Here is a 24,127-nt window from a genome sequence, read left to right on the forward strand (position 1 = left end):
GACACAGATTACTCTGAAACCTCTCCCAATCCTTAGTCAACATGAGGGTGAGTAGAAAATTAGTGAAATTTGAATTTTGGGTGAACTATCCCTTTAAGGGGGCAATCCTTCATCAGAGAGACAGGCCAGAGTCTCCTGAGAGACAGTGGGGTTGTCTGGCAAGAATAACATGCTGTATATAGCTGGCACCACAGAATGTGGTTTATGTTGCAAAGAGTAGGGGTCCCAGTATCGATCCTTGGGGCACTCCATAGGGGAAGGAATGGGATAAGGACATAAGGAAGGTTCTCGCTAGCACATTGTTAAGAATGGACTTAATGCAACCGGGTGATAGCTCTTCTAAAGTGAAGAGCAGGGTCAGGTGAGGGCGTTTGGAGCAGAGGAATTACCTGAGCATTTAGTTACAGAGTTGTTAAAGAAAACAGCAATATTATACATTTTGACTCAACAGCCGTGGCGTTATAAAACTCCAATGTTTCAACATTTGTTTTTCCCATTTGCCAAATCATACACCATAACTTATATACAAATACTTTATAACCTGCTTCTCCTTGTACAATCTTCAGATGTGAAAAGAGGAAAGAAGAGGAAGAGCAGGAAGAGGAGGAGGAGGAGGTAACAGGAGGAGGGTTTCCGACAGTAGCCCAGACCTGACAGGTTCCTTCATATCCGACTTCATTCAGTCCCATACAGGGACTCTGCACATGGTAAAGCCATCACAGGCACGCAAAACACACACACGCACACACGCATGCTCACAGACTCCCACACACTGTCTCTCACTCATACACATACAGAAGACACATGTTCTCTCTCAGTCTCAACGAGGAAATGGCTTTTACTCACATTTGAACACACAAGAAACAGACAGAAACAACCTTTTGGCTCAGCAGCAGGTTTGTGCCACTGGCGAATTTCTCAGAGTAGAAATGAACAAGGTGTGCTCTTCCTGAGTTACAGGAGCTTACAACAGCTTAATGTGGGTAAAACGTCTGCTCTGCAAATCCATTTTCTCAGGAACCTTAATTGTTTCAACACACTCACCAAGCAAAATATTGATGTATTGCATGTTTCTGAAAAAGGAAAAAAAAAAGTTTACATAATGTTTTCTGCCAGCATTTAGTGAATCAGGCAACAGATTAAACACATTGTATTTTTGTAAAGCAAAAGTTTGACATTTTGGAGAATTTTTCAGTTTCTTGCCGAGAGTTAGATGAGAGGATTATGCTATCATTCTCATGTCCGTTCAGTAAATACAGTATGAAGCTACAGCCAGAAGCCAGTTAGTGCAAACACTGGAAGCTTAGGAAAGCTGTTCACTTACACTGTGTCTTCTGTTTATTCTAAAAAATTACACATTATTGTTTTATGAGTATTTAAGTGCCCACTTATTTCCTGGCGGGGCACTGGTTGCCTGGCAGCCTCACGGTGGCAAAGAGACTCCAGAGATATTACCAGCTATAATATATTAATTAGTGAGTTTCAGAGAAGCAGTTGGCTGGAGTTTGACACCTTTGAACAGAGCAGACTGTCCACTGAATGCTTCCTCATACACAGAGACACTGCAATGGCATTGATCTGCTCCTTTAACTCTTCCCCTAAAGTGAAGCTATTTCTTAGAAAAGAAGAAAACACACTCATAACCCTGTCCTTATAACTTCTACCTCCCACTTTGCTGAATATTTCCCAATTTTGCACACTGCCACCCCAAAGAAGACATTTAGTAAACTAACTCGGATATGGAGAGTTTTTGGTTTTGTTTTGTTTTTTAATAAATCTAGGTAACACTTTAAGTACACTCTATTGTGCATTAGTTAAGCATTGAATACTGAATTCATCATTTACAACACATGAATACTCATGTAGTTTATAAACACAGTTAGAAATGTATTACTCATCATTGATAAGCACTAACTGTATTTATAAACTACATGCCAATGAGTATTCATGCATGATAAATGAAGAATTCAGTATTTATTAATGCTTAACTCATTCTTAATTGTGTGTGATTATTATAAAGTGTTACCTAGATCTATTTAAAGGACCTTTTTGCATGTTTTGCAATCTCGACATACAGTACAAACTCCTTTACCAGCTAAGAGCTGTCTTCGGCAGTGGAAGCAACACCAGTGTTAACTCTTTAATATCTTTCCCTGTAGCCCTGATCGCAATGTAGTCAGTTAAATGTCAGATTCTCTTTATATTCAGTCTGCTCCGGTAAACCTGGTTTAGGCAAGTTTGATTAAAGAGAGGCAGATCTTCATAACTCAAATCAACACCATGAAAAATGACAACTCCTCAGCAGCACCTCCAAGTCCAACATACAATGAAAATAGCTTTGAGTAATTCTTGGACTACCCCACATTTCTTCACCTACTAGTTTTTAGCCACCAAACACCTCAATTATTACTGGATCAAATGTTTAAGGTTGAATTCACAGCTTTTGATTGAGAGATTTTTGCCTCAGTTGCACTCAATTCCACTTTCCAACCTACTGTTGTTGTTGTTTTGTCATCGGCATGGCATGTTTGCACCTTTAAATTCTTTATCTCCATTCATCATCGTAATCTTTTCTCACTGAATGGGAAAATAACAGTGACCCACATAACATGAAGTAACAATTTATTCTGACACCACTAAACAAAAATGTGCACTTAATTCATCTAGCCTGGTTAAATGAAAACCTGATCTTAGTCAGCTCAGTTGGACAAGCGTCAAAAAAAGATGTAATATTGTCAGCTGCCACTAGACGGGGTGAGAGACGGGGGTGGGGGGGAGTCAAACGCATGCCCATAATAACCACCAGACATGACTCATTCAGCGTGGAATACCACAGCAGCCACAGACAGGTCTCTGGCAGACAGGGAGCAGAAATCCGACCCTGCAGCAGAGTTTGTGAATGGGACAGGAATGAGCAAAACCAGGGTAAATTTAATAGTGCTGCAATAGGTTTCAAAGATTTAGGAGTTTTAAAAATTCATCAAGTGTTTGGTTTGGCCTATTTATGAAAGTCAAGTGTCTCAGAGGCTAAATACTGTGTTTTATTGATAAGATGTGTCTCTTTAAGTGAGAAAAGAAACCTCTTCCCTCTCTCTCTCTCTCTCTGCCTCTTTCTCTAATTCTTTTGTTGAATCCCCCATTGGTTTCAGTGATTCTCTGGCAAAATCTCATTCATCAAGTCATCATGAAGTGTTCCTTAAAGACAGCACAGAAACAACATATCACCTTGTCAGATATGATTGTAGCTCTGATCATCGTCATTCTTGCCCAGACTTCCCCCGCAGAGAGCACCACTCAATTTGAAGACTAACACATGTTGGACAGTCGAATCATTATTTGCTTATGTGGAGTCCGTCCAAGGCTTGGAGGGCCTGCCGAGCCAAGAGTCTAATCTGTGGGCATAAGGAATAACATAGAAATAACATATTGTACAACTTAAAGTATGGCAGGGGAGCGTACTGTGAGCGGTCACATTACATGAAAACAGCAGGCAGGAAGTGTTTTGCAACAGCGGAAAATCTTCAGGTCCAGTCTGACCACCAGACGGTCACACTTCATCTGGCCTGCAGGCTGCGGTCAGTGGATGGATACCTTCCCTACCGTAAGGTTGGATATGCTGTCATACATTTGTCCATTGCTCCCTCTCACACTTTTTTTCCAATTCTCTGACAAATATAACACTTATCTACTTTTAAACCTTTTCCTTTTCTTATTTCGTCTGCCTTCTCCCTTTTCTCCTTTCTTTCTTCTGAGCAGCCTTACCTCATCATGTTTTTGTCTCTTCCCCCCCCCTCTCTTCTACCTTCCCCTTCAAGCTTTCTCATTCTCTCCCTCTCTCACCCTCTTTCTCTCTCTGTTTGTGGTCAGTCACACTTAATCTAGCTCCATCCATCTGTTTCTCTTCATTCGTTTAGTCCGGCCTGTTTTTGATTAAGATTACATCAGGCTTTGACCTATTAGTGTGCCGTGATCCTTTTGAAGTCATTTTGTGGTTACAGGTTAAGCTCAAAGCCCACCACTCTCCATTCTCTACATAATACAGACAGTATTTTGAGGGAAAAAAGCAGTATAGGTTCTTAAAACTTTTCAGCCAGCGACCGAAATGACTTTTTTTCCCCTCGGATCCAGGATCATTAAATCATATGAGAGTTCTTGTCATGTGGAGACTCACTAGAGGAGGGCCTGCGACCCATTTTGGGTCCCAACCCATAATCCAACCTAGCAATCTGTGAACTGGAATATATTGTTCATTTAACCTCATATCCTGAGGATTTTGATTATATTTTGAAGGTAACTCTCCCAACCAGAGAGTTTCTGTTCCTTATTAGGGCTGTAGTTCAAAGCCGAGCTCATTTTCCCCACTAAACATAATGCAGACCTCTTGTACAAAATAGTGTTTTTTCAGGCCCCAAATGAAAAATGTAACCATTATCATTATATTCATTATAACCACTAATAACTGTTTGTTGTTTTTTTCTGAAGACCTACCGAAGAGGTCCGCCGATCCAACAGGATATAAATCGGATATAGATCCATGTTTCCTAACTTCACTACTGATCCCTTATATTGGCCCCTCCATCATCTCTGATCAGTTGGCTAACAAGGAAAATGTCAGTGTTCATTTCCAGATGTAGATCAAGATATCATCTGTGAAACCTCCCCCTTCTTTCCTCTGCTTGGATGCCTGTGAATAGAGATTGACTGAAATGTTAAACTGTACATCATCATTATTCCTGGGTCAAAGCTCGGGTAAGTAGCCAATTGGCCGAGTCGTGACGCTAAACTGACATCTATTGGCCAAGTTGTGGCAGGGTAGGATGTTAAAGTCATTTAGACTCATCAGGCTAAGTGGTCACAGTTGACTGCGAGGTCTCGAACCTCCCCACGTCTGGTTGCGGGTAGTTCTCAGTGCCAGCAATTCTCAATTAAAGCAGTGGATGAGAGGACATCTGGGCTGCTGCGTCTGTCTGCTTGACTTATGTATATTAATGAATGCCAACAGGCCTGAATTCATTTCTCAAATGAACCATGCATGTCTGTCTTTTTAACAGATAAACATGACTGATTTCACACATCAGCCGGTCGCGATCGTCTGAGTTTACACCAATAATGAATGACTCACTATTGAGAAACCAATAAATCTGGTCACTGTCTGTATATTTGTATAACGCTGACCTCATCAAGACTTTCTGGTCTTATCGAGCATTTGAAGTGCTTTATACTACAAGCCATATTCAGCCATTCACACTCACATTCATACAGACTGTCTTTCTTGCCCAGCAACCCTTAATACTGAGTCAGAGATCCAACTACCATGTTTGATACGTGGATCATCCACTCTCAGCTACAAACCAAAGTCTTGTTTTGAACTGTTCACTGCAAGAGCTTTACGAGGTGACACAATGTCAGAGTTCCTCTCCAGACATGTTTTAAACCATGTAAAAATACAATCATACAGAAAAAATATGAAACTTCCTCAATGAGGAAGTCAGGATCAGTTCTGCACAGCACCTTTTTTTTCTCTCCAGGTGAAAGAGCAGAGTGTAAAGCTGGTTAATGGAGGAAACATTGAAGAGCTCCAGCCATATGTCTGAGCCACAGTCAGACACAGACTCAGGGGTTTACACCAGCAGCACCAAAACAGTTACAGTTAGCGCAGGTAGCATCTTTTATTTGTTTAAGTTGTTTGTTAGCTTACAATTTGTGGTGGCTGACAAATCATAGAGTGGTTGTGTTAATACAAATACTCCACATGTTAAGGGATTTAGATCTTTCATTTATTTGATGTTAATTGTTTGATGTCGATCTCTTGGTGTCAGAATCTGTGCCATCGACTCAGCTCCATCTGTTTTTTTTAACTTATCATTGGCTTTTTATTTTTTTTAATGGACAGGTTTCAAGGGAAAATCTTCAAAATCTTGTCAGAGAGGATCTTTAACAACTTGTACAAAAAAAAAAAAAAATTCAATCAATGCAGGATGAAGATATGATGTTTTTCATTTAATATTTCAGGCCATTTCCAAGATAAATAATCAAGAGGGCTTGATTTATATTGGTTTATTTGACCGATTTTTTTCATGATTGACACATATAAACAATCAAAACGCCAGCAGATGTGTCAAAAGAACAGCACCGACGCTGTTGGTGTGTTAAGTACATACAGTATTTTCTCTCCTCTCTGTCCTAAGTCTAATGGCCCCTCTGTCTCTACAATGAGACTACAGGTTATTCACGTCCAAGTCAACGAGACAGTGACGGTGACAAGATCACAAGGATATCACATTTTCACAGACACAAATTAAGAAATCAAATCAAATGACCCTAAAACTGCCACAGACACACAAAAAGAGAAGCAGGAAGAAGTGAAAATAGAAACAAGAGTGAACACTGGAGGATCAGAGGGGTTATTTGAAGTTACTTTAAACGCACACATGTACTTCCTCTTCCTCCTCCTTCTGCCCTTTCCACTCCTCCGCTCACCTCACACCACCCGATTCTGATCACCATGCAACTCTCACCGCTATAAAATTCACCTCCATCGCTGTCTGGGTCACACACATCCTACAAGTCTCTCTGAGGTGAATGAAGATATTCTAAGAGGTTGGTGCTTCATATTTAATCATCCGGACAATGTTTATCCTGAGAAATATTGTTGTTGTCGTTGTTTTTCACCTCTCCGACTCCCCTGCGCTTTTCTCCTTCTCCGGTCACATTACAGAGCTCGTGTCAGCGGAGATGTTGGCAGGTGCGTTAGTTCTGGGCACCATCCTCACAGCTTTACCAGGTAAGAAAAACAACAATATATCTGGAAAATCAGACATTTATTTTCATTATGGGGTGTAAAACTGATTGAGCGTAGTTTTATGTTTCTAGTTTTATTACTTTAAAGGATGATAGATGAGCTTTAATGGTCTATATTTCTATCTTATTCCATGTTATTATATCAAAACAGGGTCACACATAATTGTTTTTCACACTGTTTAAAACATGACTGACTGACTTATAGGATCCATTATGCACATAAGGTTCTGTAGCCAGGTGCCCTTGCCTTTACGCTCAGGATATTTATAAGTATTGATTCCCTTTTGTGCAAGGTAGTCAGCCAGGCAGGCAGTTAGCAGCACAGGATGACACCAGGGCTGCACATCGAGGCTCCTTCTCCCTGCTTCACTTTTATGTGTCACTCTCTGAGCTGAGCTGAGCTGAGCTGAGCTGTGGTTTGACAAGTTTTCCTCTGAGGAGCCACATGGAAGGGAAAAATTTTTGACTTGTGGGCAGCTGAATTTACACTTCTTTTAGTTTCCGAATATGTATTCCCTAAACCTACAGTCTTCTGTATTTTATATGAAAGCAAATTTGAGGATATCACAGCCACTAAATGTAAATTCACAAGGGAATCTGAGCTGCTCTTCAATAAAAACATTAGTGCAGCTAAGTGTAGAGCTGCTCTTCTGCTTGGTGTGCTGTGCACAAGCTTCAGGCTTTTAATATTTGGATTTTATGGACTTTTTTGTATGTTTGTGCTCTTAAATCGTTACACCATTGGTCTGTGTGTGTGTGCAGGTATCCAGAGCAGGTGGAGTGTGTCATTTTCTAGGAGGGAGATCTGTGTGTGGGCAGGAACAACTGTCACTCTGCCCTGTCGTTATGACTACCCATCAGGTATAAAGTCACAAATATACCATTTATTTTTCAGCTTTCTTCTTATACCCTCTTTTTAGTTAGGATAGGATAGGGTATCATTTTCCATTTATAAAGTTTATATAAAAATGGCAATAGCAATAGGAATAATTATAATGATGGAGCTTTTAAAATGCTCCAAGTACAACAACCTGACCTGGTTTTCTTGAACAGGCCACACCGTGAAGAGAGTCATGTGGTTCCGTGTGTCTGCGGAGGGTCGCAGAGAGTTTACTCACCACACAGACACAAACCAGATCAGCCTGTCATACCGCGGACGCACACGGTGGGAGACACACACTGATACACTTAATATTTTGAAATGAAATCATACAGTCATTGGACACCGGGTGTGATTGTCTTATCCTGGGTTTCAGATACATCGGCGGCAGCTATTCCAGCTGCTCGGTCCAGATTCGGGGCGTGAAGCTGAGCGACGCGGGTCAGTACCACTTCAGGTTTGAGACGGACCAACCTCTGGGTAGATGGACGTCCCCTGACACCATCAGTCTGGATGTAACGGGTAGGTAATGATGAAGCTCGAGCACAGCACAACACAGCACAGGTGTCACCCAGTCAGTAGTTGTGTGTGCGTGTGTGTGAATCTCTGTATATGTGTGTGTTCAGACCTCCAGGTCCAGGTGCATCCAGCCAGACCCGGCAACATGTTCGGCTTTGGGGAGACGGTGTTTGTCGGCTGCCAGGCCAGAGGATGTGCAGCTCCAGGGAGGAGCCTGGCTCTCTACAGGTGTGGAAGTAGGCATCTGCACAGTGCATTCGTATGTGGTCTGTTTATTTCACTGTAAATGTGATGCGACCCCTCTGCACACAGGAACGGACTAAACCTTGGCTCCTATGAGAAGTGGATGATCATCAACCGCTTTGACCCACAGCATGCTGGAGCGTACACCTGTCGACCGATCCCACCGCAGAATGTGCAGTCTCCGCCCCTCTCCCTGGCTCTGGGACGTGAGTAACATTCACCAACCAATCTGGAGGTTTTTTAGGGCACTTAATCATATTTCAACATTTTAAAATACAGTATGAAGTAACATCTGAGACTTGATGGAACAAGCATTGTTTTTGATGTGGTTTATTGTTGGGGAAAGCAAAAATGAAAAACAGCGCACACATCCAAAAACCCACATCGGGTGGGTGCTGGACCAACGCAAGCAAAGCATGAAAACAAAAAGAAGGGGTCCGCAACACCATATGGCTCCAGTGCAAAAAATGTATTAAATATATCCTAATAAGTTTTTTGCACTGGAGCCATATGGTGTTGCGGACCCCTTCTTTTTGTTTATTGTTGGGGAAACAACACAGAAAACTATTGCACAGAGAGAACAATGTTTTTCTAATTTGTTCAAAAGCACATTAACTTTAGCAGAAATGTTTGATAAACTATAAACTGTACAGTACGTTTATATTTTTTGTTGTTTCATCTCCAGTAAATTTCTTTTCTCTCTCTATCTCTCTCTCCTGCAGACAGCCCTCGCTCCACCTCCATAACAGTCTTTCCAGCAGGGGAGATGTCTGAGGGGGGGTCTGTCACTCTGACCTGCACTAGTGATGCAGCTCCACCTGTGGAGAGCTTCGCCTGGTTTAAAGGTACAGGACAGTGTTTACTTCCACACTAACTAGCATTAACCAGCTCGATGACAGATATGAACTGACTGGTTTATGCTAATTAGACGGGTATGGTAAATGGTTCTCTATTTTGACAAGTGTGGGTCCTGAAGCAGAATAGAATATTCTTTTCTTGTTGAGTTGCACATTGACAAGCAAATCTAGCACAGTTTGTACTGTGTAGATATTTCATGCATATTTTCATGTGTTTGGATTGTGCCGTAGTATAAAGTTACATGTGTGTCTGTGTCTGCTCTGCAGACATGGAGAGTGGCAGCATCCCAGACAGTTTCAGGCCTCAGCTCCACCTGTCCCACCTCAAACACACAGACAGAGGAGAGTATTTCTGTGTGGCACGTAACTCGCTGGGAACAGACCGCTCCAATGCACTGCTGCTCAATGTCACTTGTAAGTATGTTGTATCACAGGCCACAAGTCAGACGCTAGAAGAGTTCAGAGTCAAGAAAAGATGGAGATGTTTGGATCAGAAGCTTAGATTGATTGTGGATAACCACAACGTTTGAATGTGTGATGCAAAGTAAATTGAAACAGATGATTTTCCATTATTCAGCTTTATGTGACTATGGGACAAAATGCAGTCGATCTGAAGTGATTTAATATACCAGTCCATGAGTAGCTATCTAAATAAATCAGTTACTTGCTCAAGCCTCTCTCCCTGTCTGTGTAGACTCTCCAAAGAACACACACGTGCTGGCGAGTCCTCGAGGTGACATCAGAGAGGGCTCCTACGTGAACCTGAGCTGTGTCACCCAAGCCAACCCACCGGCCAATAGGTATGCGGAGACGACATGGACACAGCTTCGTGTTTTTTTTTTTACACCTATGTTCCACACAAGCCACAACTGAGTGATTTTTTTTTACACCTATGTTTTACCTCTTATGGTACATGGAGCTGTTTTTGCTTTTTGTGATATTAAAATGATCTAAGGCAAAAAATTGAATCATCCTTAAAGGTTTTATGAATTAGCATTGGACCATTTGGACAAAACCATCCAATATGTTAATATAGAATCCAATGTCATCGATGCAGTTATTAAAAATCAATTTAAAAGATCTGATTCTGCTCGTCTGATTCCTAAATATCAGCATCATCATCAACCCCACACTACTTTCATTCATTCATTCATTCATTCATTCATCACCTTTATTTATTCAGGGGGGCCAATTGAGAGCAAGCTCTCATTTCCAATGGCGCCCTGATTACAGCACAATACAAATCAATACCAATCAAACACATTACAATACATATCCCTTTCCTCTCCCCTGCAGGTATACCTGGTATCGTATCCTAGGTGACCAGGTGTTGGCTAAAGGGGCGGTCCAGAACCTGACATTCCTGATGGTGCGCGCTCACCACAGCGGTCAGTACTACTGCACAGCATCAAACAGACTTGGATACCAGACCTCCCCTGTTGCAACACTCACTGTTCTCTGTAAGTACTGGGTGTGTTGTACTGTATGTGTGAGGCCCCTTCTAGATTTGGATCGTGTATTTTTCTATAATGTAGCTTTTGCCTTATGCTAATAAGTAATACATACAGTAGTTACACAGCATTATTAGTATGTAGAAACGTTGGCGAGATCGTACACACTTTTACACATCATCTCACTCTGCCTATATCTGAGTTATTCAAAACACAGCAATGACATGAGCATCCATTTCACATGTCTATCCTGTTTCGATCCATTTAGCACCAGAACAGGATAGACAGTAAAATGGTCCCTTTAATGTATGTTATTAATACAACAAAAATTCAGTTTGTTCTTTCTCTGCAGATCCTCCTAAGAACACCTCAGTTCTGGCTCGTCCCTCCAGTGTGGTGGATGCCGGTCGGCCATTGACTTTGACCTGCAGCAGTCAGGCCAACCCGGCGGTGGACAACTTCACGTGGCACCGATTAGCTCTGGACGGGGGCTCTGTACAATGTTAGCATCCTAAAAATGTGATTCCACTCAAGGTTAACAGATCAAAATCATCAATGCTGAACTCTCTGTGGTTAAATGTTTCTCACGTGCCCCTGTTCTGTTTATCTGAGTCTCCCCGTATCTGAATCTGTATCTGTATCTGTACCTGGAACAGTAAGTGAGCCTCCTTCTCTGTGCTCCTCTACGCAGCCTGGGGCTCCAAGTCCGGTCCCGTCTTCACCTTTTCAGAGGTCGGCCCCGGAGAGAGCGGTCAGTACTACTGTGAGGCCAGGAATCGGATCGGAGCCCACAGCTCTCCTGTCCTCACTGTGAGAGTCAGAGGTACATTAGATTCATTTTCTTCTTCATCTTTTTTAGACTTTTAATTGAACCATTTATCTTTGTAAGTGCAGTGCTCTAGTGAAGTGGAGATTCTCACTTTTAGCAGCTGGTTGGTCCGTCCTCCCATTTGGCTCCTGAAGAGTGAAGCCTGACACTAGTGATAGTGAATAACTCAGATTTATTTCTCTGTATATGATTATTTTGGTAACACTTTATTTGACGTCTATCTCTATAACGCACTATAACCATACTTATAATGAGTTATAATGCAGTTATAGCACTGTATAACTATAGTTATAAACACTCATAAATTATCATAAGGCTTTATAACAATAAGCATAACACATTATAGAGCATTTTATAATGGCTTATAAGGTCAAGTATTATAATAGAATTATAATGCTCTATACTGTAATGTGTTATGCTTATTGTTATAAATCCTTATGATAATTTATGCCAATTATAACACATTATAACTATATTTATAATGCATTATCTATGTGAGCATTGTCAGCGAGTTACTAACAATTATAACGTATTATAATACCTGACCTTATAAGTCATGAAATGCTTTATAGTGTGTTTTGATTATTGTTATAAAGCATTATGATCATTTATGAGTGTTTATAACTATAGTTATACAGTGCTATAACTGCATTATAACTCATTATAAGTATGGTTATAATGCGTTATAGAGATAGGCGTCAAATAAGGTGTTACCATTATTTCTTCATAAAATAGATTAAAGATTACTGGGCCCTGCATTATCTGTTGTAGGATTTTTGTCTTTTTTTTTTTCTAAATCATAGTGGCAGAAATGAAGTGCCACTGATAACCCTGGTGAAACATTCCTGTGCCATTTTTACATCTATGTTTCTGATTATCTCCGACCGTTTAAGATAAATGCTTTCATGTGTTCATACGAGGCGATGGTTTAAAGGGTGTTTGGTGCGAGTTTGAAGTGATGAGTGATGAAACCTCCCTGTCACTGTCACTGCATGGGGTCCACCGGCTCTGGTCTTCATTGTGTATGGTCTCATGATCCCTTACTGTTTTTCTATGAGTCATGATGAGTCATGTAAAACCCTCTCACTATGAGTGGAGAGGAGGAGGTGATGAGGTGTTGTGGAAAACTACTATTTGAGTCTAGACAGCTGAAGAAGTGGAGTTGGGTTTGGAAATCAGAACTGGAAAAAAGTCTCAAGTCTAGACGGCTGCACGATGATGCACGGCTCTTTTCCCGTTCCTCACTTTCTCTTGTTCTATTTTTATGTCAACTGTTCTTTTTTCACTCGGTGCGTTTCTATTTCTGTTCGGCCCACGTCATCTTTCATTTGTGCATCACTTCCACTTTTTACTGCATGCCTCTAATCATGCCGTCAACCTTTATTATCCTCCCTCCGCTAGGTCGTCTTAAGGCCATTGCCCTGGCATCAGCGGTGGGCGTGTCTGCTGGACTCATCACTCTTACGGTGGCCATTATGATCAGGTGACAGGAAGCACAGTGCTGCTGGAAAGTTAATGAACCATTTAAAATGTTCTATGTTTCTACACACAACTGACCTAGATGAAGCCAATCTAATTTCATAAGATAACACAAAACATTTAACTTTTTCATTTATTCATCGAACAATGTGTTCAAACCAACCAAAGGTTTCGTACATCAGCTCGTTCTGCTCCACCCTGAATGAACTCCTCACTTTTAGGCCTTCCATAATATTTCTTCTGGGTTAAGGCCTGGACTCTGTCTACTTCAGCCATTCTTTGACAAGCTGTTCAGTCTCACTGTCCTTCTGCAAGACCCATTTTCTGGTGAGGTTCAGTTCACAGATAGAAACCCTGACATTTTCCTGTCGTATTTGCCGAGACAATAATGAATGCATCGTCTCGTCAGTAAGTTGGTAAGCCGTCCTGCTCCAGGGGCAGCGAAGTTAACCCTAAAGCATGATACTCGGAGAGAATAACAACAGTGTTGAATTTCCTCCATTTGTACATGATTTTGCTGACAGTGGAGACAGTTGTCAGAGGCCAAAGTCTTTAGAAATGGTTTTGTAACCTTTTCCTGTCTGTTAAAGAGCCACAAGCGGTTTTTGTTTTTTTTCTGAAATCCATGTCGATGCAGGATGAAGATCAGACTCTAATCATGGATACTAAAGTTTGTGTTGTTTACAGAGCAGGACCTCCCACACTCACACCAGGTTGTTATTTGTTTAATTTTATTCTCTTGATCTACTTTTAGGACTTAAATGAGGATCTGGTCACGTTTTGGGTCAGAAGTATAGAACATTTTAAAGGCTGTCTGGTTTAGTTGCATGACTTTTAGGAGTTACGTACTGTATGTCTTGGTGTTGGTGGTTTTGATAATGGTTCTTGTGTCTTCACAGTAAAAACATGCACAGAGTGGACATGGAGTCAGTAGATATAGCAAACAAGGTGCAGTAATCATTGTGTAATTATCTCTCAATACTGTATCTCTCATCTCCCAACATTACCCAGCAGCACATGTTGTTAATACTGATAAATATAAGAATTCACAGGAAAGTAAAGATGTTTTCTAAAGTTGATGATGTGTGATTGCAACTTCCCTTGTCCTTGTTGTATGTGACCCCAGCGTCCGTCAGTGACAGCTGACACCGTGTTCTATGAGTCAGCCCAGCACAACTTCCCACTGAGAAAGGGCAAGATGTCCGACATCCCGGTGAGCGACTCGGTGCACAACCTGAGCGTCTTATATAACTGTGGAAGAGTTACTACAACAAATGTTTGTGTGTACATGTGTGTGTGTCTGTGTGTACATGTGTGTGTGCAGGAAGAGCCAGATGACTTGAGTGACAGCTCCCACCCGTCCATCGTCCCTCTAAAAGACGCTCCGCCCATCACAGAGGTTGACACCTGCAGCCCCGTCTCTAAGTACTTAACTGTCCACTACTCCAGGTTGTCCAGGTACATGCCCTCTTCCTTCATGTCTACCACTTCCCCTTCTCCTGACCTACATCCTCTTGTCTGACAGCTCTTCCTCCCTGTCACTTTCTGTCTCCCATCTGCACCATCTGCCATCTACTGTTTCTTGTCTTGCAAATTTTATTTTACAACTACATTGGCTTTATCCCCCCGTCTCCCTCTTGCTTTCTTCTTTATTCTCCTGTCATCACCTTCTCTTTGGTCTGTTTCCTTCCCCCTCTCATCTTCATCACCTTCGTCTGCTTGTGAGAAGACAGTAAATCTCTGGTCCCAGTTTTGACTCATAAAATAATATCTCTGTTTATAATATAATCTGAGTCAGATGTCCACATGAGCTCATATGGTTTCTGTTCGTTGTTGACGTCTGCTCAGTGGCGACCAGGTGCAGGTCCACAACCTGCCACTAGGTGGTGATAAGAAACCAAAGGACTCCTCCAAAGTTGTTTACACCTTACTGCCCCAGCCTCGACACTGATCACAAGGAAACAGGTACAACAACATCAAGTAAAGTCTTTTTCTCTAGCTGTATAATTCCATGTAACATGTGAATACCGTTATCATCCATCAATTTATTGGTGCAACAACTAAGATCCTGCTGAACAATTGAAATAGCTCAACCAAATGATCTTTAAATTATTATCATCACATTGTGTCATTTGTATTCACTATTCACTGTTCGCCTTTGTGTTCTTTCCCTATGTTATTCCTCAGCTGAACGACACACCAGTCTTCCTCATGTCACCCTGTCACTTTGCCACCATCTTTCCACAGACGACCGTGGAAACCATAAACTGCTCTTTGTGTACTCTAAAGATGCCTTACATTGTTTGAGGTCAGACGTCTTATAATATGGGATTTTCCATGGTTCCTCAGACCATGAAGGCAACATGTGGTCTTGCTGCGGACTGTGAGTCCAGTCTCTGCACTGTGTTGCATGTCCTTCCTGTTCCTCCCATGTATCTTACCACAGCATGATGTCTGATCAAGTGAAAAGGGAAAAGGTTAAAGAAGGAACATCAACACTGATAGCTATTTTACCAGCACAGGATGTAACTACTGTTGCTTTTTAGTTTATGCTTTAGTTTAGTAGATTGCACAATATGAGTGGTTGCTGCATTAAACTTTGCATCCTCAGACAACTGAAAAGTGATAATCATCTATATCCAAACGTACTTGTCACCCATTAAAATGACAGTGTTACATAATAACAGCTATAAAGAATATGAAATATTTGACACATGACTTTCCACACTGTATTCAATAATGCAATAATGTTTCTTAAAAGTCTTGTTCTGACTGCTAATGCTGCAACATATAGCTTTTTTTTTCAGTTTTTATGTTGTTTAATCCAGGCAAGCAATAATGCAAGTTACATGTCATAGTTTGTTACACTAAAGAAAAATAAAACAACTGTTACAACTTGAATGTATTTTTGCATGTTTTTTGCAGCTCACAATCTATTGAAACATGCCACATCACACAGTGAGTGGAACCAACCAAACTTAGGCCAAGGTAACTTTATTTACACAGCATAGGGAGGCGATTCCAAGTGCTTTACATAAAAGCAGATAAACCGACCACAGACAAATAAAACAGGATGTGAACTATAAATTCATAAAAAGTATTAAAAACAATCAAATACATAGAGAGTAAACTACGGAGAGCAATTACTAGTAGCAGTTAAAAGCAGAGGTGAACATTAAAGTCTTTGTTAAGTGAAGGAAGTTAAGGAACAACACAGGTTAATAAGTGAATTAATAGGAACACTAAGCTGACTGGTCTGTGGTTATGTAAAAGGTCGAGGTCTAATATAATATTGCTAATAAACTTGTTTGTTTTGGTCTGCTGACACCGTTCAGTCATCAAGACGCTAATTGTTCTAAAAACACTGATGGACATTTATTGCAGTTTATCACAACTAAAAATAATAACACAAACAGAGAACATGGTGTGTGAATAAAAAAGAAAAAGCAAAAGAGTAGTATGTGAGCTGTCGAGGTGATGATGCAGAGCAGATGGCAGCAGTTCGATAAGAGAGCAGGTGAACTGCATCCAGTCTGTGAGGGGGACGTCACAACATCTGTGGCTATTTCTTCTTGAGACTGGGCTGTTCATATATCACAATACATGGTTAAAAACTTTCCACAATTTCGTTGATCATCTACTATACTGTAAGATGATTGTTGCCACATGTCGCTGTTAGTTGCTTTTGGGGGGAAATGACGGTGTCATAATAACATACCAATTGTGACATTTCCTTGTGACATTGTTGTAAACCTACAGTAGAAATATTCTGTTGGTAAAGTGCTAAAAAAAAAAAAAAACTGTGATAAAACAATATTAAGTATAAGTATTGTTTATTTTATTTATTGTTCAATTTATTTATTGATATTTGTGTTTGATTATGTTGCAGTCATGTGTTTAAATATAGTTTTTATCAGCACTCTATGTGTGAGGTGTTATAATGAGAGGAAGCATGAAGGCGGAGGAGGAGGAGGGGAGGGGTTGGGTTCATATTCTTACTTCTGCTTTTCACTCCATAAGGTTGTTGAATGAACTTGCAATAAGCCTTTATCCTTTGCTTCAGCTGGTGAGTGCTTTACACTTTTCAACACCGACACCGTTTAACGTTTTTCCGTCAGCCTGTCACAGACTGACAGTGATGATCCGTGTGTCGTGTTTCAGGTTGATTTTCATAATGGACCGTTGGATTCTCATCATCATGGTTATTATGCCGGGTAAGACACTGAAGCCTTTTTCATTTCATGTACAGGAAATATTTGTGATTGTATGTGATTTGCTTAGATGCTTAGAGTTTTGACATACAATTAAATATATTTAATATGATCTTACCTGTGAACTAGAGCAACTTTAACTGAACGTGTCTCTTTTATCATTTTTATCCACAGGTGTTTGGAGCTGGGATGTGATCTTTGAAGATCAGTGTGGTTTGAAAGGGGCATCAGTTTTTATAAAATGCAGATATGACTATCCTTCATTTCGTTTTGTCACTCAAGTGTTGTGGTCTAAAGCTCAGTATACATTTGGGGGGCGGATAGTGGTTCCCCTTTCGGAACTCCCTTCACGCCCAGACTTCAGATATTTGGGCGACAAAGGTGGAAACTGTGATCTGGAGATCAACAATTTACGAGACATTGATGAAGGAGTTTATGTTTTTAGTTTTTGGACCACGATCGGCAGTTGGGTCAATAAAGCCCATATTACTGTGTCCGTAAAAGGTAACAACAAAATAACATAAAATGATCTTTTTCATTTATTACAAAGGTTGTAGTAAAATTGTGTAAAATGTCTCTGTTTCTGTTCCTGCCCCAGAGTTAACCACTGTTGTACAGCCGAGCACCGTGACAGAGGGGGACGAGGTCAGCCTGAGCTGTTTGTCAGGTTGTACCAGACGCACAACCGTTGACTTTTATAGAGATGGACAGCTTGTACCATCACCACGCTTCCAGGCCAGAAAGGAGGATGCTGGGATGTACTACTGTGCTGCCAACGGACAACGGACAGTGAGATCCAAACCAGTGGCTCTGAATGTTCAGTGTAAGTACACAAAGCTGAATTCAGGAGCTTTTTTCACAGCAGACACGGCGCCACTTTACCCAGGAGTCTCAGTCCTGTGGGTGTGACAGTGAGCCAGGCTGAACAGGAAACTGCAACTGAAACAGCCAGATGTCATTCAGCCTCATTAATGATCTCTCCATGCAGCTGACAGAGGTCTGTCCTATTCTCAGGACGACAATATATCATGAGCACATGGAGGGACTTTTATTATTATATTTGGCCCAAATAACCGCTAGGACTTCACTAATCTGAATTTGGTGGTCAGTGGTCACTGTGACTTCTCAAAACATTTATGCACCAATTGTTATACAATTTAGCACAAACGTCTACTAATGGCATCTTATTAATGTTTAAAAATACATAATACATCATACAGTATTAAATTCCCTCAGTCATCTGGACAGGTTTGAACTAAGCTTGTGGGGCTGTGGAGGCTTTAATATCTGTTGCGCTTATGTTTTTCATTTTCTTTGTAGAGTGGGTTTTAGTCCATCTACAGTAGATCATTCTTAGTATTTATTCAGCATCAAATCCTTATTGTCTTTCTGTCCTCTTCTGGTCACTGTAAACTCTTCATTTAATTATTATTGCGTAACGTTAGCCACCTGTTTTCAGTTCTGTTGACATAAATTTCACAGAAAGAATATTTTCTGAAGCACAAAAAACATCTTAACAAATATCAAATCCATTGATGTGTAATGGTTGTCTTTAATCAGACTCACTTTTGTTGTCCATTGAGGGCAGAAAGAAATTAATTAAAGATTCCACTCATTCATTTGGATCATCATGAGTTAATTTGTTCACTTCTGTCAATCAGACGCGCCCAAGAGAGTGACTCTGTCGATGAGCCCGTTAGGGAACATCGTCCAAGGGAGTTCAGTGACCTTCACCTGCAGCAGTGACGCCAACCCACCGGTGACACTGAAGGGATACAGCCTGTTTAAGGACGGACAGTTTATGAGCTCCGGACAGAGCCACACCATCTCTGACATCCTGCCCAGCCACAGTGGACTGTACCGCTGTCAGGCCTGGAATAACATCAGCTGGAAGGGCCAGGAGTTCATGAACTCCAATGAGATTGACCTCGACGTGCAGTGTATGTATGAAGAAGTAAGACTGACTGATGCTGTGGATGCAAACACGTATGCAGACACAGAAGTTCTCATGTTGCAATGTGAAGAAACACCCATTTCTCTGTTAGAATCAAACTTCCTCAATCATTCACACCAGTCTGTCTTGATATTTGCACAGATTAGCTGATATTAATCACCTGATAATTTAAAAGAGAGATCAGAAATATCAAGAAAGAAAATCAAAGATAAATTAAAAATATATATCAGATGTTTGTTTTTTTTCTTTAAATTCCCTCCAGCCCATTCATCAAGCTATCTCTATCTCTCTCACTCAGTGATAAAACTAAAAAAGACGTTGTCCTTTTTTTCCAGACCACCCAACAAACATCTCAGTTTCAATGGATCCACCACAGGTTGCCGAGGGCGACAGTGTGAACCTGACCTGCAGCAGTGTGGCGAACCCTGCAGCGGTCAGCTACACCTGGTACAAGAAGACGGACGATCCCAGCTCCAGCTCCAACACCAGCACCGTGCTGCAGGTGGGATCAGGACAGGTGCTGTCTCTTCCCTCTATGGACGCGTCTCACACTGGACTGTACATCTGCCAGGCCGGGAACAGTGTGGGGGAGAGCAACTCAACGGAGATGCTGCTGACCATGAAGAGCAAGGAGCTTGGTGTGTGATCCTTTTAATGAAAATGAATCATTATGGGTTAGGGCAGAGGTCTTCAACGTTTTTCAGGCTAAGGACCCCCAAACTGATGGAGAGACGGAGCAGACCCACTACTAACTTAGAAAATTGTGTAAAACCTTGTTATTGTGCATTCAATACTAAGGTATTCAGATAAGACAAAGGTTCAAATTGACGTTTTTATCTGGAACATAAATGTGGACACATTGCCTACTCAACCAAAAACTCCACAACCTTCCTGCAACAGGGGTTAGGGTTTAAAATTTAGAGAAGGTTTTTTTTTTTGGACACGTTAATTGAATCAGACTTCATCACACACAATTTCAGTTACGCAATACAAGCAACATGACCGAAAGGGAAAACGGAAGAAGCATAAAGCTTATCAGATCCCGCCCTGATTACCATTCAGAGTACATTCATTTCATTATACATACATACATACAATTTTTCTTTTTTAGCATACGTGATACAACAGCAGAGCTGCGGTCTGGACTCCAGACAGCCAGTCCAGAATAACGTTAAACCCCTTTCTCTAGGTTTAAATCAATTTATAATTGTCTAGAATAGAGTTTCGTATTTCTGTTTTCAAAGCCCACAAGTTTCTAGTTTGTTCCACTGTTTGACACTAGTGACTGAGATAGAAAAGGATTTTAGCGTAGTTCTCACTCTCCTCTGCTTAAATAACATATTTCCTCTCAGATTGTGTGCCACTTCTCTGTCTATGAAAAAACCTTGTAAGTTACTGTATGCGGAAGGTCCCTGTTTGCGGCCCTGTACATAATTTGCAGAGTTTTATAGTTGATTAAGTCGTGTAGTTTGAGTATTTTTTAGAAATGGTTTTAAAGTGGCATGGAAGCAGAAGTGTGAATTTCTCCCTACGGTAATCTAACCTGACTGTGTTGTTCCTCCTCAGGCATCCGGCTCCTCCCAGTTTTAGCCGGAGTTGGTGCTGTTGTATTTGTGGCTCTTGTCATACTTTTGATCCTGTTCTGGTGAGTCAAAATGTTACAAAGCATCTTGCCTAATTTTTTTTTTTACTTTTAGCATCTTTGAGTTGTGTCGACACCTATTTTTCCACATGATGCATAACTTTTGATGATGTTTGTGGTCATGGCTGCATGTGTGTATATGCGTCATCTTGAATTTCTGCCCTGTTACCACATTGAACTCCCTTAGTTTTAAGACGTGACTTTTGCTCACCTCTAACAACTGACGATTAGTAAAAGTGAGTCAAGGTGCTGCGTTTCCCATTGTTACAGAACAGCTTCTCAGACACGGCTGAGCCGCAAGGTTGAGCAACAACTCACTGTTCTCCCTGAGTGTGGTAACATGTGTAATTTTTTTTTATATTGCCTCGCTGAGTTATTTTGGTTTTTCGCTGTCTTTTATTTGACAGGAGGAAACACAGAACCTGTGCAAAGGAAAAAGTGAGTACATCCAACAAAAATCATTAATGAACTGACCTGATTGAACTCATAGACATTAAACAAGTAATAGTTTTAATCAGATTTTCAGTTCCTGTTCGTCGTCAAATTTCCAAGAAAACATTTGAAGACGTGAATGTTTTTTTTTCCTCTTTTCTACATTGATTTTTTTATTTCTTCTAACCGTATGCTGTTTCACAGTAGAACGCTTTTTAAGTACCCAAAGTGCAGCTGTGGAAAAAACCCTAACTGAGTTTTGTTACTTCCTCTCCAGGAGACTGCGTTGGACTCCAGGCTCAGTGGAAGAGGTTCGAGCTCCTCAGCCAATGAAAATCAGCCGAACACTGTTTATGCCAACATCCACACATTCCAGCCTAATCCTCCACTTGTTCCTGCTGCTGCTGCTGCTGCTGCTGGCACGGCCTCTGGTTCACAGAGGAAATCCCACCATGGACATAATGTAAATATGATGCACACGTGTTACTGTAATGTTCGAATGCAAATGACGTAAATTGAGATTATGAAAAGACGTCCTGATCTTCTTTGCCTTCAGTTCCAGACTTCTTATGAAGCCGACGTTACCTACTCAGCAGTGACCATCAAACCTCGAAACCAGAAAGTCCAGCATCACATGAACAGCAACACAGCGACTCAAGACTCCAGGTGAGTTCACCGTTTACACACTGGTCACTGCATCACTGAATATTTTTATTCATGTTCAGCCCAGTTTGACCTGCTGACCTTTAGTTACTGTGCAGTATTTCCTACCCCACCCCGACTTTCAGAAATAGAATGGGAACTCCTCATGTCGACCAGACAGGATTTTACAGTAACTGAGGTCATGACTTCTTATTCCTCTCCAATATAAAACAACTAAACCACTGAAGACATTTTTAACTCAAATGACTTTATTTCACTTCCTCATCACCAGCATCTTTTCACTGATTTCATAACAACTGAAACTGAGTTACCTTCACATGGAAATACCAATAAATCGTTCAGTTATGTTCTCTGTAAAGCTTTATCTTCCTGCAAAGACACTTCATTTGACGCCTATAATAAGCATAACATAACACATCATAGAGCATTTTATAATGGCTTATAATGTCAAGTATTATAGTAGAGTTACAATGCTCTATAATGTGTTATGCTTATTTTTATAAAGCCTTATGATAGTTTACGAGTGTTTATAATACAATACAATACAATAAACCTTTATTGTCCACCATTGTGGAAAATTGCACTTCGGCTCACCATAAGAGAAATACATATTTCATTAAAAACACAGTTAAATACTAAATACTAAAAAATTAAGGAAACAGAACACAGAAAAAGCAATGATAGTTATATACGTTTATAAGCCAATTATAACACATTATAACTATATCTAATGCATTATCAATGTGGGCATTGTCAGCGAGTTACTAACAATTATAACATATACCTGACCTTATAAGTCATGATAAAATGCTTTATAGTGTGTTATGATTATTGTTATAAAGCATTATGATCATTTATGAATGTTTATAACTATAGTTATACAGTGTTATAACTGCATTATACCTCATTATAAGTATGGTTATAATGTGTTAGATAGGCATCAAATGAAGTGTTTTACGAAGATGTTTTATTTAGTTTAAAATACCATGTGTAAAATGTGTTACCACAGGATTTTAACCCTGTCTCTGGTCATTTGAATATAGCACCCACTATTCCCAGGAAATATTATTTCAGAGGACATGACCTCTGTGTCAGATGACGACAATACCAAACTTGACAGAGGCGATGATGATGATGTGGTGCAGCGTGTCAGAGCTGCTGGATAGGGATAGGCACAGGAACACTCAACACTAACACCAACATTTTCTCCTCAGGTCCGGAGCAGGAGACAACAGCGACTCTGTGATCTACGCTACTGTGGCTAAACCCAGATGATCAAAAATTGTGAAAATATACGCACATCCCTTGCTTGGGGTGCTGAGCCAAATGGACAATAGAAAATAGAAAAAATAGCCCGCACAACCTCGTTTTTGCTCCAGAGTATTTTACTGACACTGACTCTGGAGCAAAAACGAGGTTGTGCGGGCTATTTTTTCTATTTTCTAAACCCAGATGATCTAAATCTTTATACAAGATTCTGTGACTTGTTTTTGATAAAGAACATAAGTTATTCATGTGTAAGCTAAGTACGGTACTTAAGTTGAAAATAAGTATATGCACATTCCTTTTTTACACATTTTTATGTATTTATAAATATCCCCTTAACTTTATCCATGTATTTTTGAATATTTTTTATACATACACATTTTGGAAAATATTTATGACTGTGTCTTTGTGTTTTAGTTTGTGTTTTTTTTTTTTTTTTACTATAGTTTTGTGTATAGTATTGTGGGCTAATGTATTTATAATAAACCAATGAAAATACTGAACATCTGATTTTTGACTTTGTGTTGTGTGTAGGACAGTGTACTATAAAGAATAAATCAGATATTAGCACATAACGACTGTGGGCGAGTCGTTTTTAATTAGGACTTTATTTCAATGCAACAATTTCCATTTTACAATATTCATTTCTCTTGTACACATCATAATTCCTGTAGATGTACAGACTGTATATTCACTTTATTTCAGGTGGTGGGAAACAGTGGTGTGTAGTGTGCTCCGCATTTACTGCTACCATCCCATTATTTATTTTTTAGGCCTCATGCAGGACACAGGTTCAGAGAAAGATCCAGGTACTCACAGGTAAAGTCTGTGTAGTATGTAGTGACAGATATATTTGATGAGAACATGATTTATGCTGTTATTGCACTGTGTTAATATCTG

The 24,127-nt window shown here is 40.4% G+C and overlaps 2 protein-coding genes across 3 annotated transcripts; both read left to right on the top strand.

Moving 5' to 3' along the window:
• Positions 1 to 6,401: 6,401 nt before the first annotated feature.
• LOC146972432 (sialic acid-binding Ig-like lectin 10) lies at positions 6,402 to 15,956 on the top strand. Of its 2 annotated transcripts, XM_085803364.1 has the most exons (19): positions 6,402 to 6,600; positions 6,719 to 6,784; positions 7,564 to 7,662; positions 7,855 to 7,966; positions 8,058 to 8,203; positions 8,308 to 8,428; positions 8,513 to 8,649; positions 9,166 to 9,288; positions 9,568 to 9,714; positions 9,995 to 10,100; positions 10,597 to 10,760; positions 11,104 to 11,253; positions 11,443 to 11,574; positions 12,982 to 13,063; positions 13,959 to 14,007; positions 14,186 to 14,272; positions 14,384 to 14,517; positions 14,908 to 15,024; positions 15,247 to 15,956. In XM_085803364.1, the coding sequence occupies exons 2-18, from the start codon at positions 6,736 to 6,738 to the stop codon at positions 15,008 to 15,010; spliced, it is 1,941 nt and encodes a 646-aa protein (XP_085659490.1). In that variant the 5' UTR covers positions 6,402 to 6,600; positions 6,719 to 6,735; the 3' UTR covers positions 15,011 to 15,024; positions 15,247 to 15,956. The 2 variants fall into 2 exon arrangements, with proteins under 2 accessions (XP_085659490.1, XP_085659489.1); XM_085803363.1 differs by having other exon boundaries at positions 14,186 to 14,517.
• A 1,185-nt stretch (positions 15,957 to 17,141) lies between these two features.
• On the top strand, positions 17,142 to 23,296 carry LOC146972433 (B-cell receptor CD22-like). The gene is made up of 10 exons (XM_085802649.1): positions 17,142 to 17,273; positions 17,445 to 17,774; positions 17,869 to 18,093; positions 18,932 to 19,210; positions 19,560 to 19,862; positions 20,791 to 20,869; positions 21,274 to 21,304; positions 21,576 to 21,761; positions 21,855 to 21,964; positions 23,176 to 23,296. Exons 1-10 carry the CDS (start codon positions 17,198 to 17,200, stop codon positions 23,234 to 23,236), a joined length of 1,680 nt encoding a protein of 559 aa, XP_085658775.1. The 5' UTR covers positions 17,142 to 17,197; the 3' UTR covers positions 23,237 to 23,296.
• Positions 23,297 to 24,127: the final 831 nt, after the last annotated feature.

The sequence above is a fragment of the Trachurus japonicus genome, chromosome 16 (genome assembly GCF_045865225.1).
Source record: "Trachurus japonicus isolate A0001 chromosome 16, Traja_1.0".
NCBI classification, from domain to species: domain Eukaryota; kingdom Metazoa; phylum Chordata; class Actinopteri; order Carangiformes; family Carangidae; genus Trachurus; species Trachurus japonicus.

Bases quoted from the DNA above. Each gene is read 5' to 3' on its own strand.
- LOC146972432 (XM_085803363.1), top strand. From the start codon at position 6,736: ATGTTGGCAGGTGCGTTAGTTCTGGGCACCATCCTCACAGCTTTACCA. The intron at 7,663-7,854 runs GTATAAAGTCAC...TTTCTTGAACAG, and splicing joins TCGTTATGACTACCCATCAG to GCCACACCGTGAAGAGAGTC. The intron at 13,064-13,958 runs GTGACAGGAAGC...GTGTCTTCACAG, and splicing joins ACGGTGGCCATTATGATCAG to TAAAAACATGCACAGAGTGG.
- LOC146972433 (XM_085802649.1), top strand. From the start codon at position 17,198: ATGATCCGTGTGTCGTGTTTCAGGTTGATTTTCATAATGGACCGTTGG. The intron at 17,775-17,868 runs GTAACAACAAAA...TTCCTGCCCCAG, and splicing joins TATTACTGTGTCCGTAAAAG to AGTTAACCACTGTTGTACAG. The intron at 19,211-19,559 runs GTATGTATGAAG...CTTTTTTTCCAG, and splicing joins GATTGACCTCGACGTGCAGT to ACCACCCAACAAACATCTCA.